The sequence below is a fragment of the Schistocerca serialis genome, chromosome 4, assembly GCF_023864345.2.
Source record: "Schistocerca serialis cubense isolate TAMUIC-IGC-003099 chromosome 4, iqSchSeri2.2, whole genome shotgun sequence".
Taxonomy (NCBI): Eukaryota; Metazoa; Arthropoda; class Insecta; order Orthoptera; family Acrididae; genus Schistocerca; species Schistocerca serialis.
This window is the reverse complement of record NC_064641.1, coordinates 268,058,310-268,076,428: the sequence shown is the minus strand read 5'-3', so window position 1 is coordinate 268,076,428 and position 18,119 is coordinate 268,058,310. Positions and strand designations below refer to the sequence as shown.

The 18,119-nt window shown below is 41.4% G+C and overlaps 1 protein-coding gene across 4 annotated transcripts in view; it reads right to left on the bottom strand.

Moving 5' to 3' along the window:
• Window positions 1-1,798: 1,798 nt before the first annotated feature.
• The window catches only part of LOC126473794 (uncharacterized), a 76,813-nt gene continuing 60,492 nt past the window's right edge, over window positions 1,799-18,119 (bottom strand). For all 4 annotated transcript variants that reach the window (XM_050101067.1, XM_050101068.1, XM_050101070.1 and 1 more), the window contains 3 exons: window positions 4,098-4,237; window positions 3,032-3,148; window positions 1,799-2,515 (listed from right to left, as the gene is read on the bottom strand). In XM_050101067.1, coding sequence (XP_049957024.1) covers window positions 2,264-2,515; window positions 3,032-3,148; window positions 4,098-4,237 — 509 coding nt within the window. In that variant the 3' untranslated portion in view covers window positions 1,799-2,263. The remainder of the gene's footprint in view (window positions 2,516-3,031; window positions 3,149-4,097; window positions 4,238-18,119) is intronic.

Genomic DNA, 18,119 nt, shown 5'->3' with positions numbered 1-18,119 from the left:
GATGGGGCTGTTTACGACAGCAGTAGAACGCCACGCGGGCGGCAATGACGTGGGTGTTTTTTCGGTAATAGTTAGACAATAAGTCACACATTTCTTGGAAGGACAGAGAGGCAGGTTCCCGCAGAGGGGCTGACTGAGATAGCAGCTGATAGATCCGTGGGGAAATCCAAGATAGAAATAACGACTTACACATAGGAGCGTCGACAACGCCGAAAGCCAAGAAGTGTTGCCGCAAACGCTTCTCATAATCCTCCCAATCTTCAGCAGCCTCGTCGTAAGGAGGGAATGGAGGCGGAGAAGAGGAAGACAGACGATGAGTAAGTGACGTCGACAATGTCTGAATAGCAGCCGTCAGCTGTGTTTGTTGTTCAATGAGCGCTTGCATAAGCTGTTCCATGTCTGCCCCGTCACGAACACACAAATCCACAACGCAGTGAAAATATCTGACCTCGTCGCCAAAAAGTGTTATAACCTTTAATCACCAATAATTGCGTAGATATTCAAACACACTCACTTAGAAACAATAGCTCATTACATGATAACAACTCAGTATCTCTTATTTGACTGCCGTGCCGTGACATGCGGCCGGCGCCGTTCGTAGATAGGTGGCGCTCCCGTGCTCAGCCGAGTTGCGGAGCACTTCTATCGCCGTTTGCGCGTATTGTCATGGCGGCACTGTTAAATGTCGTGGCACTGTCACAACAATGCCATGAAGCCATTAGGAAACTAAAGAAAAGCAACAGGTTAAACCTGCTTTGCGCCCTGGTCATTCAGGATTTAGTGACACTGTATAAGCTGGTAGACTGGACAGGACAGGTGTGAAAACTCCAGTTATTGGACCAGAACCTGTTCTAACCATCACTAAGGCAATGGTAAAACCAAAATTACATAGCTGGATTAGCAGGCAGCATGTAGAACATTGGACTACAGTCCAGAAACAAAAACATGGCAAGCTAAAGATGCCAAAGCCTTATTTAAAGACAAGGTCTGTAATCTCAAACTTGAACAGGAAACAAATGAAACTCATGGTAGAACAACTGACTAGCCATGGGTACTTTAACAGACAGATACACGTGATTGTATAGAGGAAGAAGTTCTAAGTGTAGAACATGTGGTGAGGAAGATGAAACCTTACCACATTTAATCTTCCAGTGTGAAGCTCTGGAGGACAAAAAATACAGGTCAGTAGAGACTGAAGAAATTATGTCTAAAAAGGAATTAGTAAAGGATCTCCCACTACTTCTTAAGAGTATGGGTTGGCTTTAGTAGAATCACAGGAAATAAAATTACACAATAAATTCAGTTTCGGTGTGGGCAACAGCAGGCTAAGACCACTGTTGTTTTTGTCTCCCTGCATAGATAAAATCAACTCTTTAACCAATCAAATTATTCTGTAACTGGGAGCCCTGTAATATATCACACTTCCCCTGCCTGCAGTGTAACTCTTTCTGTTCAGTTCCATCATGTTAGACATCGTTTTTACCTTTATTTTGTTACTTGTAAAGAATTTATTTATCAAGTGCTCACTTAAGCAGTTTTCATCTCTGCTGCTACCTCATTTTCATTTATATTACAAATTGATGGATGTGTGAATGAATGAATGAATGAATGAAGTAATGTAAAATGTTTGATATACCAAAAGTGTCTCTAATAGCCCTTTTTGTTCCCTGACTGGTAATGGTAGTTACATACATAAAACATCACTGCAGATATACATTTCATTTTTAAGTTACACAAAGATTGTGGTTTCATACGATAATGTAGTTATGCAAACAGGTAATATTAAAAACAAATGACATTAATCAGAAGTATTTATTGTCTCTTGCAGGAAGTAAATCAAGAATATAACAGAATGAAACATAGTTACATACAAAGTTATATATTTGCTCATGTTATCATATTGCATTAGAGAAATGTAACAGAGATAATACTAATTATGTTTAACATGAATACAAACAGTAATATATCAGTATTATACTGATTCATTCTGCAGAATTAAATTTATCATCTAGTGATGATAGCATGACACAAGGAACCTTTTTTTATAAATGAAATAGCAGGAGTAATAGGATTAAGACAGGCATTCAGTTAACATCACGGGAAATGAATAAGAAACTAATAAGCCAAAGTTTTGAAAATAAATCTTAATGGACAATATATGAAAACATGCTAAGCTACTTTTATGAAATTCAAAATTACAATTTTAATTCTGATACATAACATTTTTGTATGATATTAACTTACACAAAAGTAACAAATAAAATCATGTTTCTTCTCCTTGTCCTTTTTGTATTTTACTTCTGCTCAAGTTGGTTTTTGCAGCAGTCAGAAGTAGCTCCTTGTACAGATTTAGATCAATGCTTTCTATAATAGTCACATTATGCTTTTTCCCCTGTGAATTGATATGATCGAGAACCATTGCTCCTCTTGTATGCCGTCCGTGTAACTCTACCATCACATAATGCGTTACTTTTGATGAGGCAATGGAAGGCCTCATGAGGATGGCAGCAGCAGCCTTAAGTAAACCAAATGAGAAACTATGAAACACTCCCTTTATAATAAGAAGCAAAATTTACTATCATATTCAGTCAAATTTCTAATAATGCATCTTTTAGATTACTTAACTCAAAGTATCAAGTTAATTCCACAAAGTAAAACTGTGGAAACACTTGTTTTTCAAATGGGCTTCATAGTGGGAGGCAACACAACACATAACAAACATAATGTATACGAAAATTTTTAGGTGATTTTGTTAACTTCAATAGATATATATGAAAACCATAGAATTTGATAAAGATGTCCTTGCATTTGTAAAAAGCAATGTGTTTCCTTTGACACAACCTGTATTTCTAATAAATCTACATTTACCATTTCATGACTTACATTTCACTGAAACATTGACAGTTAAAAATAGTGAGAACTAAATAATAAATCAATCAACTATGGAATAGAAAGTAACAAATGCAATTTAACTGGTCCATAAATCATACAAAAACTGACAGTTAAATCAACCTTTGTTTGAAATACTAACCGGATCACACTGCACCCAACCATCCTTGTAGTGTCTGGCTATTACTTTTGCTTCTGCCTGATTCAAAAGCTGCATCTGAGGACTCTGAATTTTTCCCAAAACATCGTTGCGCCATCTCTATTAAAATAAAATAATAAAAAAAAGGAGTACATTTTCTTCAGTCATTCACTGCAATTTTGAGTACAAGTAAACACCTTCCAGATCAAAATCTAGATTTTCAGCTTACTATAACAATGTTTAAAAAAGAAATCTTTACATTAGTAACTTCTTTCAAGCTGAAGTGTGATGGAGTATCAAATTCCCATTAACAATATCACATATGTGTGAGCCCAATTTTTGATACAGAGCTGTTTAGACACTATATGGCCATTTTTAGGACAACAGAATAAAGAAATTTATCTGATTACATATGCAGTGCTACAGAGAACAAAAAGGCAGCAAAACTGCATCACAAATATTACCTGCTAAATTTCTGTGTCAACATTTCTATACAGAAGTAGCAAAACACATACACTGATACAGACAAACCCTTATCCTTGCTACAGCTCAATTTCTCCCTTTTTTGTTTTAGGGGAAAACAAGACTCAAATTGCTGTAGGAACATGTTTAAGAAAGAGTTAAACTTGAATTTCCTCTGTCAGCTTTATAAATTTCTCTCCAAAATTCTTCCTGTAATACCTCTCCAAAAAACTGTGATACACTCTTTGTTTATATTTCTGTGAACAAGTACTTTTTATCCATATATGTACTTAACTGGTCAGTAATTTTATTGTTAACATTTGACTATTGAGATCAGACAAGCTGCTGGGTAAAAATTTTACAGCAAAATCATTGCTTGTTGTTGGGTCTAAAAATAAATTGTCAATGGCTGTTGCACTGTGTCCAATTCTCAAACAGAATTTTAATGAAGCAAATAATTCAAACCTAGACATCATACATCTCTATGTATTCTTTATCATTACTAGTGATGGATTTAAAAGCATGAGCTTTTAATGCAAAATGATTAACGACATTTTAGATTTCATATTACACCTATATAATGGTGATAAGTATACATAATACTTACATATGAAATATTAGTTCTTGTAAGTGCTGTTTCCCATGGAAAAATTGTTATGGGGCACTTCATACTCTTAAGAACAACATGTGCTGCCTCAGGATCACAGTGGAAGTTGAATTCAGCTGCAGCTGTGATATTCCCAACTCCTATGAACATTAAAAATATCCATGCATAGTATATCAAGTTTTTTAGTGGAATCTGAGTCTTATGTCTTGGATGAATGCTAAAGAACAATTTAATATCTTATACGAATCACTCACTTTTGACAATGAGGGATTATGAGAGTAAGAAGAAACAGTAAACAAACAAGATTTCTGGTACATCAGTGGATAGGAGAACTAGAACAGATTTCCTGTACAACAACAAGACACACACACACACACACACACACACACACACACACACACACACACACACAGACACAGACACAGACACAGACACACACACACATACACACACACAAAATGAAAAATTTAAATACAGGAATTCAAAATGTATGAAAAAAATGAAAACATTTCAAACAAATAGGAAAAACTTTAGAGATCATGAGTAAGAAAAATGGTGAGAACTTGAATGAGAAGAAAGATACTCATGTGCAGATGAAAAAAGGAAATAACATAATCTGAGATATGGCACACAAAAAAATCTTTTGGTAGCTAATAATGAAAACATGGTCCAGCTGGTTACTTTCAATCATGTCTATTTTGTGGAAGGACAAACACAAAATTATATTTCAACTGAAACTAAGGAAAATAAATTTATGTATATGAGAGAGGAGCCCAATTGGGATCGGGTGAAACTTATGCTGATCATGGCATATGACTATGATGGTGTTACTCTTATGCGAGCTGTGTGTAAGGGGCAAACCATCAACAGTGACTCCTGTTGCTGATTTCTAGAGCAGCAACAGCATCTGGTTATACGGTGTGGCAGCTGCGGGAGATGCGGCTCACAACAATGTGGTGTGCTTATGTTGCTGTCAGATTGCTTTGTTACATCTCCCGCAATGGTGTCACCAGTGGCTGGACAGGTGTGAACCTGCAACAAACATATGTGTTGCTTGGAGGTGGACTTCAGGTGGATACAATATCCCTCCCCCATAAGAAGAGATGGTGAAGTCAATGAAGGTGCCACTGGGAGCAGAAGTCCTGAGACCAGTGAGCCAGAGTCAACAGCCATCGGAGGCTATGCTTGACCAATGACGGCTGCTCAAGATGGACAATGTCAACGGGCTGGTGAGGCATGCAATGTGGCATTGACGTGGCCAACAGGAAAGCCCACACACAATCAGGGAACTGAAAACAAGAGATGGGACGGTCACTGTTGTGAATGGCAAGCCAGCCACCAGGAGGCAGCAAAGATGATGGGACCAGGTGTGGCCCAAAATTTTGCATCAGAACGTTCTAGTGTGTCTCACCATATGCCTAGTGAAAGGAACGGCAGAATTAACTGATAAAAAGAGTGATGGATCAACCAAGGGCAATACAGCAGCAGGCTAAAAAGCAGGACTGGAAGGAGGAAGTGATGTATGAAACGAAACCATAAGAATAGAGGATGCAACAATGGCTTAAAGTGGGGCCCAGCTAGTGGCAGGGGAGGCCATGTCAGCACTGAAGGCAGTGTGCCGGTGGCAGAAGAAGCCATGCTGGTGGTGGAGGATAGAGTGCTGATGGTGGAGGAAGGAGAAGAGTGGTAGAAGAGGAGCCTGTGCCAGTGGTGTGAGAGGAGGCCATACTGGTGGTGAAAGAGGCGGTCATCCCGGCAGTGGAGCTGGTGGCACTAGGGCTCTCAGCAGAGGGGAGTGTGGCAGCAGCAGCGAGACACTTGTTGGAACCCACTAGTGGTTTTTAGGGGTCACAGATGAAAAGGCATCTCTGCTGGTGCCAGGGGTGACACAAATGCAGCAACAGAACTGTCTGTGAAGGGGCTGGCATTGGCAGACAAAAGGCTGGTGTGATGTCAGCAGGACAATGACAGGCTCGACTGGAAGGTGATGGTCTGGTGTTACATCGGCAGGGAGCAAACAGACTCGGCTGGGAGGACAACAGGCTGTGGACATTGGCAGGGTGTCAATGAGCTTGGCCAACATCAGCAGGGTGCTGATTGGCTTGGCTGGATTGTGATGTGTCAGTAGGATGACACATGGTTATCACGGGCTCAACTGGGAGGAGTGGTGATGGCATTACTCATGGTAGTGAGCAGAATGCAGATTAGCCCTGTATAAGGTCATTGTTCCATTGTAGCACTGTAGCAGCAGCTATTGTGCCAATATATCTGGAGGCTGCTATGAGGGTTGACTGAAAAGTAATGCCTCCACCTTCCTAACTCTTCAACAGTTGGCAGCATTGGTATGAGACAGGTACTGGCTTGTTCCCTAGCCTCTTCTCTACAGCTCCAGTTGGCTGGAAGCCTTAGCATTGAACAGTTGTGTTGTTACAGTGTAAAGTAAGGAACCCTGTGCAAGATGGTCGGTCAATGCCATTTGAGCAATGCCCAGTCATTGAATTCTTGACAGCAGAAGGTGTCACCTGAAAGGAGATTCATCAGAGAATGAAAGCAGTTTATGGTGATTGTGTATGTGAGTACTGTGCATCGTTGGGCTAGTAAGTTTACAGATGTTGAGGCAGGAACATCTGACCTGCTTGACAAACAAAGAGTTGGACGTCCTGAGACAGCAACCACCGAGTTTCACAAGCAAAATGTAGACAGATTAATTCAGAACGATTACTGTATCACTCAGAGAGAAACTGCAAGCACAACTGGCATTTCACAAGAACCTGTGGGTCACGTTATTGCTTTGGTTGGCTATTGGAAGATCTGTGCATGATGGGTACCCCAGATGCTGACTCCTGAAATGAAAGTGCACAAACTTGAAATTTTCCAGAAACTCCTCTCAGGTTATGAAAATGAAGACGCACAGTACCCACATCAGCACAATCACCTTGAGCCATGGCCGGCTCGTGTTGATGCCATTTGTTCTTTGGCATTTTGTCACAATCAAGTGGCGTCTTATTTCTCCCTGAGTTATTACCATAACAATTTGGTGACTTGCCTCTGTCAGTGGCAGCAGCAGTGCTTATCGATACTAGTACTGCTGTACCATCTTTGGTGTGATCACTATATTTCTGTGTGGTGGTGTGTGCGTCAGTCAGTTAGTTGGGAGAGAGCAGCGAGGTCAGGCCGGGACCGCTGGCGGCGTGCACACGCGGTCGGATTGTGGGGCACTAGCTGCGAGCCCTACAAAGTTCACTGCCCACCAAACCTGGACACTGAAGTTGAGTGATCAGTTAACATGTTATGAAACCTCAACTGCTGTGACATCTTTTCGTTAATTGCCAGTTGTTGCTTCCTGGGTCGTTCCGGCTAGCAGCAACATACGGTGTGTTGGAGTCGGCAAAATTTTGCAGCCATCTTCCTATATGGTATTTAACTATTAAATTGATTGTTACTTATCAATGAAGTGCACAAGCGGAATTTTGTGGCTTGTGGCCGTTAACACCCCAGTTACCTGCCCTAGTCGTTAGCGTAGTTTTCCGGCAGTGTGTTTTTCCTCACTGTGCTGACGCTGTCTGGCACAGCGTGTAGTTTGGCAGCCTTTTAGTTGTTTGTTCATATTTTTTTAGAGTGGTTATTGTGCCTTGGCAGTTTTTAGACGCCAATTTTGAGGAAGTTGTGCTGCAGGTATCTTCGTCCTCAGCTGATACTTTTCGTTGTCATGTCGTTGGTCAGGCGGAAGGGAATTGATTAGGTTGTTGGTTGATCATTCAGCCATCCCTAGGTCAGGTTGCCATCTGATTATTTAACCTTACTCTTGGCTGCCTGTCTCACCTCAACTTACGTTAGAGCTACCTCCTCAGGCTGACCCTTGGAGCACTTCTGAGCACCACTGTTCTGTTGGTTTTAGATTGTGATTTTCATTTTAGTGTGAAGTACTGTGTGAGGCCATCAGCCATCTATTAATTTAGTTGTTTTAATTTTAAACTAAGTCCTTCAACTGACTTAAATTAAAATTTGAAGATTGATTTGTTTAAAAACTAAATTTTGAAAGTTTGTTCTGTCTGAAATTCTTGTTATCCAGGCCTTAAGCCCTGAATTGTTCTATGTCCAGTGTGTGGACTTCAGCTGAGCTTTTACATGAAATATTTTTAAGATAAGGCCTTCAGCCATCTTAAATTAAAATTTGAAGATTCATTAGTTTAAAACGAATTTTTTTTTTTTTTTTTTTTTTTTTTTTTTTTAAATTTGCTCTATCTGAAATTATTCTTATCCAGTCCCCAAGCCCTGAGTTGTTCAATGATTTGTGTGTGGCCTTCAGACAAGTATTTACATGAAATATTTTTTTAAGTAAGGCTTCAGCCACGTGTATTCTTTAAAGCAATTTTTTATAACTTGTGTTCACGCCTTCAGCTGTTCTTGTTTTTGGTGTGGCTTTGGGCCTTCAGCCTAGGAGGAATCTCAAGTTTTCTTAACTAGGCCTTCTGCCATATTGTTTTATTTTGATCCTTTTAAGGCAACGTGGTTCTTAGGAAAATAAAAGTTTGTGTGTTTTGTGCAACTGACAGTAACTGATTACAGCCCCCTCCATAACCATAACCTGATCCGCTCTATCCTGCAAAACCAGATTTCAACTGGTAGCAGAGTGTGGTTATGATTGTGATATTGCCATTCCAGTTATTGTTAGTTTGAATTTTATTTCTGTCAATGTTGCACCATATTGTTTTGGTTGTTGATTGTTTCAGGTGACTTATTTTAATGGCGGTCAGGCAGTGCCCGGGGACCACCTTGTTTGTGAGTTGGCGGTAAGGTGTCAGCCATTGAGAGCAGTGTTCCGGACTTAGTGGCCTGCTTGCATGCTACCGTTCTTCACCCGGTTGTTGTCACGCTGGAGGTGGTGGGTGAAACAGAAGCAGCCTTTGAATTTTTGTTTAAGGCTGTTAGGGGGCCTGAGGACACCATTTGTGTTTTGGAAGGCACTCAACGTATTGACAGTCAATTGCACATGGTTTGGGCACAGTTAGTGCATTTAACCAATCGGATAGCGGATTTAGGCATGTTAGGTTCGGAGGAACATCATAAAAAATTAACCATCGAATTGGGGTCTTTGGTTAATGCATTGCAGTTTAGCTTACATGTTTAGAATGGATGGGAAGAGGAATGAAGAGCGGAACTTGCTGTATCAAGGGGGAAACAGGAGCCAGCCAGGTGGTGTTGTTGTTATATCCTCTGCCAAGCTAGACGCAGCGTTTGCCAAATTGCCTAATCCTCTGGCATATTTCTTTCGAGATATTACTGAATTAGTTGTAGATTGACTTGAGCAGGTTGAAAACTTATTACGGTTGTTGGTTCCTCTTGAGCAACATGCTGCTGCCTTTCACACTCCGCACCAAGTAGTTTTGTCACTATTGTACCCATTAGCTAGAGGTGAGTTGCAGAACCTCCTATCCTGAGCCATGGCAGAAGGGTTTTCCTTACAGCAATTGAGGGAGCTTGTCATTAACCAGAGATTGAGCACTGGAGTTCTGAAACAGCTTTAGTGTCATTACATTTGGGAGATGCAGCAGGATAAAGAGGAGTTACATCAGTATGTCAACAGAATTCAGATAGCCTGCTTAACCTTGTTGATCCATTTGCCAGAATGGGAGTTGGTGTCTATTGTTCTTAGGGGAATGCGAGCGGTGGATAAGCCACACTTTGGTTTTCGTGATCGTCCTTCAACCTGGGAAGAGCTCCATGCCACTGTTGCAGTGATATCTACATTGCTGCTTGCGAACGATGTATGTCGTGAAGTTAAGAGTCAGGCCACGGGCGTTGTCAAGGGAAAACTCCCTCATCACCACCCTTGCCTTATATTTATTCTCAAGTAGGTGGGGAACCGATTTGTGCTCTTTTGGATTCTGGTAGCTCCCTTTCACTATTGATCTTCGAAGGGTTTCTTGAATTTGGTCATCTTGCGAAACTTTGGTCGGTCCCCTCTCCGGTGCAGAGATGTCGAGTGGCCAACGGTCAGGTGTTGCCTCTGCATGATTGGGTCTGAGGGAGTATATCACTTGGGGATTTCTCCTGGCCCTTATCATTAGCCTTGGTCAAGCCTAGGAAAATAAAAGTTTGTGTGTTTTGTGCAACTGACAGTAACTGATTATGGCCCCCTCCACAACCATAACCTGATTCTCTCTATCCTGCAAAACCAGATTTCACACCATAACCTGCTTTCATTCTCCGATGAATCTCCTTTGGGGTGAGACATTCTGCTGTCAAGAATTCAATGACTGAACGTTGCTTAAATCACATTGACCGACCGTTTGTGCAGGATTCCATACTTTCTACTGTAACAACACAACCATTCAATGCTAAGGTGTTGGGTTGTTTGGGGGAAGAGACCAAACAGCGAGGTCATCGGATTAGGGAAGGATGGGGAAGGAAGTCGGCCATGCTCTTTCAAAGGAACCATCTCAGCATTTGCCTGGAGCAATTTAGGGAAATCATGGAAAACCTATATCAGGATGGCCGGACGCGGGATTGAACCGTAGTCCTCCCGAATGCAAGTCCAGTGTGCTAACCACTGCGCCACCTTGCTCAGTCAATGCTAAGGCTTCCCGCCAACTGGAACTGTAGCCAAGAAGCTACAGAACAAGCCAGTACCTGCCGCATACCAATGCTGCCAACTGTTGAAGAGTTACGAAGGTGGAGGCATTACTTTTCAGTCAACCCTCGCATGAGTCACATGTATGCAGTAAGAGAAAACAATCCGTAAACATCATAAGCAGTGCGCAGAGATGGTCAGCTGTACTGGGGAAGCATGCAAAATATGAAAAAGTCACTGGTGGGATGAAATCCACTTCTTGTTGCCAGGTTTTGTTACATTGTCATGAAAGAGCCACAGTAATTAATATGCCCGAGTTAGCAAGAGTAAATGAAACTTATTCATGCTCATGAACTAAATACAACACCACAGCTGTTTAGACATGAAACCACATTACTTGGTCCCAATGTATTGACAGTGACTGATGTCACATTGACAGAGTTCTCTTAAAGGGAGTATAAAAGGGGTCATATAGGTGGAGAGTGGCAGAGCTCTAGGGGTTTCCACAAGAGAGAGAAAGGTCCTAGCGAGTTGGAAGCTTGGAGTTGGTCAAAGAGAGTGTGGTTGTGGCATAAGACACAGAGAGACAAGTTCCATCAGATGAACGATGGACACAGCCGGCATATTCCAGGAGTGATTATGAGTTGTGCACTGATGGGCCACAAATGCACCGATATCAGGCCCCCTGTGGAGAACTTGGATGAGGTGTGGAGAGAACACTCAGACATGGTGTGGAGCTGACGACTCTTCTGTGGCAAAGGGAGCTCCAAATGATGCACCAACAGGATGCAATTCACACCTGTCCTGGAGTGATTTCCAATGTGAACCAGTTCTGAACGGTCGGGCAGTGCCCTTTATTGCTGCCCAGTGGAACATACAGGCTTGATATCAAGCAGACACATAACCTGCAAAGGAAGACATTGAGTCTCCAATGATAGCTCTACTTGCAGCAACGCCTGTGCTGTTAACAGTGAAGCTGGGGCTATGTATTACCCTGGCAGCTCTGAGAGATGTGGTTGATGACAACATGGTGTGCTTATGTTGTCACTGGACTGTTTTCTTGTATCTCACATGATGGCCTCACCAGCAGCCAGGTACAAGGCAGTCTGCAGTATACACCCATGTTGTTTTGCGGTGGATCCCAGGTGAATACAATATCCCTCCCCTCTTAAGAAAGCAATGCAGCTGCTGCTGGGAAGAGGTGACATGGAACTTGTGAACCAGTGGTGGCATCAGCAAACACCAGCAGCCACTGTAAGATGACACCCGACGAATGGCAGCTGCTAGAGACGCAATGAAGCCGACGAGCCAATAAGGTGTTCAATGTGGCACTGATGCAGCCACGCAGCCAACAAGAAAAGCTGCTATGATTGGAGACATGATAAACAACATATGGCCAGAACTGTTACTGAGAAAGGAAAGCCAGTCACAGGAAGGTGGCATAGGTCATGGGACCAAGTGTGGTCCAGGGTTTTGCTTCAGAGGTTCCACAAGAAAATTAATGCTCACAGAAAAGAACAGCAAAAGGACCTTGAAACGGGACAAAGGCTCGATTGAGGGTGATACAGCAGGAGACAAAAAAGCAAGAATGGAAGGACGAAGTGACACAGAAAATGAAACCATCTGAAGTGACCTCATGATGGTGGCAGCAAGCTGGACCTAGATGCAAGGGGGTATTACTGCAGTGAAGGAAGCCATGCCAGTTGTGGAAAAAAAACAATGTTAACAGTAAAGGAAGGTGTGCCAGAAGTGGAGAAGGCCATGCATGCAGTGGAGGAAGGCATGATGGTAGTGGAAAAGTCCATGCTGGTGGCTGAGAAGAAGGCTGAACTGGCGGTGAAAGAGAGACCATGCTGATGGCAAAATAGGAGGTCATACCAGTGGCAAAAGAAGAGGTCTTTCCAGCAGTGAGAGAGGAGGCTATGCCAGTGGCAAAAGAGAAGGCTGTGGTGGAGACAGAAGGAGCTGTGTCAATGGTGGAGCCAGTGGCAGTGGTTCCGGATGCACCAGGGAGTGCGATGCATCAGGGACAGCTAAGGAAAAGATGTCTCCACAGGTGCCCGACTACCACCAATGCAATGACAGGGCTGGCTGGTTGAGAAGCAGCTAGCATCAGTAGCTGAAACGCAGTATGCCAACAGGCTTGGTAGGATGGTGACAGGCAAATGGGATGTCAGCAGGGGACCGACAGTCTCAGCTGGCTGGTGATGCACCAGTGGGACATCGGCATGGTAATGATGAGCTTGGGTGGGAGCAAAAGCGATGGCATCACTTGCGATGGTATGAAGGAAACAGGTTAGCTTTTGTTGAAAATTGTTGTTCCACTGCAGGTGCTGTAGCACTAGCTACTGTGCTGATATAGTCAGAGATGGCAATGCTGTACTGAAATCTATGCAGCAAGAGAAAAAAATCAACTACCTTCGAAAGTGGTGCACAGGGATGGTTAGCTATACTGGATGAGGATGCAAGGTATTAAAAAGCCAAACAATTCACTCCTTGTCATCAAGTTTTGTGTCATGATTGAGAGAGCCACTTCAATTAATATCCCCCAAGTAGCAAGAATAAATGAACTTTATTTACACTGTTGAACTATATACAACAACACAGTCATTCAGACATCAATCTGCACTACTTGGTTCCAACCCACCAATAATCACTGATACGAGTTCTTATAAGGGCAAAGGCAGTGTGGTCATAGCAGGGGAAAGCAGTAGAGCTCAAGGGTGGTCCAGGATAGTGGTCATGGTGGGGTGGAAGCTTGTAACCAGTCAGTGTTAGCATGACTGCCACAGATGATGCATAGAGATGAGTAATAGCAAGCCGAGTTGATGTTTCCATTTTCTGCATAGTATCCTGAAGACTGAACCAGCCATCTTCTTCAGGTGCTGTGAGTTTTGCTACCGTGAGTACTCGCTGCTTGGATTCCAATTTATAGGCGAGTTCAATTCCTAATGTCCACTGCATGCTGTGATGCTCTTTTGTTTTACAGAGCATGCACTGATACTCCATGAAACATAAATTTCCTCAGCATTTTCCAACTCTGATAGATGTGATGGGCAGTGAGATTTTAATAAATTGAGCGTCAGACTCCAAGTGTTATTTAAATTGTAACTCCCATCCCTGTTTATCACATTTTCTGACATCTTTATTTTGACAGACTCCTGAATTACGCTGTCCCAGAAACTTGGCATTTGCACCACAGTACTGGTATCATTGTACTTCATTTCATTTCATGATTATACTCAAGGCAGTGCTCAGCAATAGCTGATTTTCTTGGTTGTTTTAGTTGGGTGTGTCACTGATGCTCTTTGCATCTCTCCTCAACTGTTCTGATATTCTATGCAAAGTAAGACATGTCACATTCACATGGAATATGATACACACCCAGTTTTTGGAGATGTAGATCATCTTTAATATTATAAAAAATACTTTTTATCTTAGTTGACAGGAGTGAACACACTGGATGCCATGTTTCTGTAGTAGTCTACTGATCTTTCTGGATATTGGACCATTATAAGGCAGATAAGTGATTTTTGGCTTCTCTTCCTCATTCTCAGCCTAAAACTATTTCTTAGACGTTCTTGATTTTGACTGCATTGCCATACAGTTTGATGCTGTGAGTAACCATCTTTCAGAACATCAGTCACAGGTTTTGTAATTCTCTGGCAAGGCTCCCCTTGTCTGAATGTGATCGAGCTCTATGGGCCAGAGTCTTTAACACAAAATTTCTTTGTGATAGATGGTAATGGCTTGTGGTGTGAAGATAGAGGTCATGTGTGTAGGTTTTCTATATACATTGTGACGTAGGGATCTGTTCAGTCTTCTTTTAACTAACACTTCAGTGGCTCTCTTTTTCAAGTTCCATCATGACTTTCATATTATGATGGAGATAGTTTAAATGTTCCAGGAACTCTTGAAGTTTTTCCAATGCACATGGCCATTCTACAGAAGTGTCATCCATGTCCTGAAAGAAACATGGGTTTCAGTTTGTGGATTCAAGTGCCTTTGCTTCAAAGTGTTCCCTCTACAGGTTCACCATGACAGGTGATAATGGACAACCCACTGAAATGCAATTTGTCTGTTAATAATATTTTCCATCATATAGGAAATAAGTTGATGTCAAAATATGCCTAAAAAGTTCTGTGGAAGGACTGTCTACCTTTTGCAATATTAATTCCAAGGAATCAGAAAAAGAACTCTCATACCGACGGAGACTACATCAAAACTGACCGTAATATTTATATCCTGGAATAGCAGTTGACTGAGGAAAGTCAATGGACTATTGAATATGGTATTTGCACTTCTCATGTATTTACTGAGTATGCATTTCAGATATTTTGTCAGCTGGTTTCTAGGTGCTGTAATGCAGCAAATCATTATGAGTTGTTATCTTTCACTGAAAGTGTAACTGGCCATGGAGCTGGGAGGAGACCAGATTTTGATTCTCACGCTGGCACAGCTGACACTGGCTATCAGGCCAAGCAAGCAGTGTACTTGCTTAATGCTGCATGCAATACATTATGCATACTCTCTATGAATCTGAAGAAGTACTATTATCTATTAATCAATCTTTTTCATACTTAGTATACCAAATTCTATGAATAATACAATGGTACTGGTAAAATTTCAAATCAATAAGTTCAGTTCTTTTGGGGATGTAAATTTTTACCTAAAACATATAACCATGCTGGCATTATGAAACAGAGTTAGGGACTGTAATGGATTCATCTACAGTATCATTTGAAACTACAACCAAGAGGATAGGTTCATATAATTTAATTTTCAGGAATTTTGTTTAGTTTTATTACCACATGTTTCTGATGTAATTGAAAGTACTTTGGAAAATTATTATTTCATCATGTTTTGGTAAAATGAGTGTTTTTGAGACACAGAGAGAGTGAATGAAGGACATACATAAACAGAGAATGTGATATTTTATTAAAACTACGAAAATGTACATGTGAGAAAGTTGCTGCACAATAGGGGAATTTATGACACATGTTGGAATGAGCTTGATTTTGTAATAGGCAGCCAGAAGGGGCATCAAGTATAAAATTTATTAGTTATTTATTTTGGGGCAAGAAACCACATTTTGTTTTCAATAAATTTTGTTTAGTTCCAGAATTACAAAATTTCTGGTCTAAATTACTTGCAGTAATCTGATTGGCTGACAGAAATACAGTGAGAAGACATGTGAGTAGATAATCATTAGGGAGCCGTCTTCTGGTAAACACCTATGTTAAACTGTGCTAATCAAATTTGTGCCAAAATGAAGAAATTTGGACATTTGATTGGTTCTCTAGTCATGGGTGAAAAGCAACTACAGCACCAAGTATTTTGTGAAAGTCTGAGCTTTGTGAGTGGCCGATTTTAGGAGATAATTAAAGAAAATTTCATGTCAAACATAAATTCCGTGTGGCGTGTTTTGTACAGATTATGAGACATTATGGTGAGCACTTCTTTACTAGAAGCATACTGAATGACTGAATGTGTTAACTCACCAGTGGTCATGAGCCAGTGACAGTTAAGGATGTTCAAAATATTGGGTCGGACTAAATACCTTCTGGCTGCTTTCAGGTGTGATTTTGGAACATTGCATAATTGATGTCAGGATATTAAAGACGGAGTTGATAGCTATTTTCTGTATTTTTAAAGACAATAAACCATCTTATAGGAAATTTTAGACATTTTTTTCAAATGAGTCAAAGAACCCCAAACACTCAATAGTTTAACTAACTTTCAGTTACAGCCCATGAACTGGAGTTACGTGGCCTTAGTGTGATAGGTATTTATTCAAATTTTCATCAATGCTGCTTTTATTGGCTAAACCAGTATCTACTACCATAGAGTGAAGGGGCAGACAACCTGAAACTTATCCAGGTAGGCAGACGGATTGCTTAAAGGAAAGTAAGAGGATGACCCATCCTGCTACAGTGTGCCAATATTACTAAACTATGGATCTTAGTGGAATTCTTTCCTTGTATACCTTATGCAGGCCATATAGTCATGGTAGCACAGCTGCTCATGTTATGACACTTCCTCTCAATTTTATTTGTAGGACTGACATCTGTCAGTATGAAGTGTCATTCACGAGATTGAATATCTTCTTACTGTTGTCCACACATGACATTAGGACCATAGTGTTAACCTTTTTAGCTGGCAGAACTACAGTTTCATTGTCCTCCCACAGAGTTTTCAATGCTACACATTCTTCATTAGCGGTTGGATCTTAGCTCTGATGCCCCGATAAGTGCTCTACAGGTTTTGCAGCAAACCTTTTCTGCTGCTTCTGGCGTGAGAGCAGCTACAACATGTTCCACGGCACTCATAACCTGCTCCATGGTGCTTATATAATCTGCTATTGGCAGCATTTGTAATGGATGCAAAATTTAGACCCTTAGCAAGGCTCTTCACTGTTTCTCAGTGTTTACATTATGACCCCAGCTTCTTGCCTTGGCTCATGTGCAAGTGAACAAATTTTGATTTTTGGCATGCAGAGGTTTTCAACTGCAGAGATTCTGCTTGCAATATTGTTGTAAACCCATTCTTGAGACTATGCAGAGAGTTTAGCCGACACGTAAAGATGAAGATGAAGAAGCTCTTTTGAAGTGACGTCTACCAACCATCAAGTGTCACAAATTCTTCTCGTACTGGAGCCAGGCTTGGACAGTGCCTAATCCTTTTTGCCCCTGGTATGTTAATGTGATGTTTGATTTTAACAAATGTACCTACAGCTTGTTCAACTCGGCATCTTGTTAGGAAGGCCAATGTACTGAGAAGTCGACCTTTCTTCTGGTGGAGTTTATCCAATTTGTGTACATAGAGTTAAGTAATATGATCTCTCACATTTTCTCAGCATGATTGATCAATACTGAGCTTCCAGGTGTTCAGCTGAGTAGCTGTTTCCATTTTCTGCACAATGGTTTCATTTGTGTCCCATCCATCTTCTTCAGGTGTTTTTCTATTATGTGTACTTACTGCCTGGACTCAAAGGGCACAGTGGATGATGGGAGTCAAACTTGGCTGTAAATAGTAGTATGAGACCAACAATGGCTCACAGTCTGATTGGAGACCACACAGCAAGTACACATAATGGCAAAACTTGCAGCACCTGAAAAAGATGGCTGGGTCTGTCACCAAAATATTGTGCAAAAAATGAAAACAAGAACTCAGCTGAACACACACACAAGCTCACTACTGATCAATCGTGCCAAGGAAACTTGATAGATCAGAGATATGAGCCCCATCAGATGGGCAATGGAGCAGCCAGTGTAATCTGGGAGTGACAGTGCGCTGCACACTGGTGGACTGTGGATGCAGTTGACGTTGGGCTTAGGGTGGAGGACTTGGATGACGTGTGGTATGAACACTTAGATACAGTTTGGAGTGGACGATTGCACAGGGCATCCTTTTCACTGTTTTATAAAGCCATAGAGACTATTCACCAG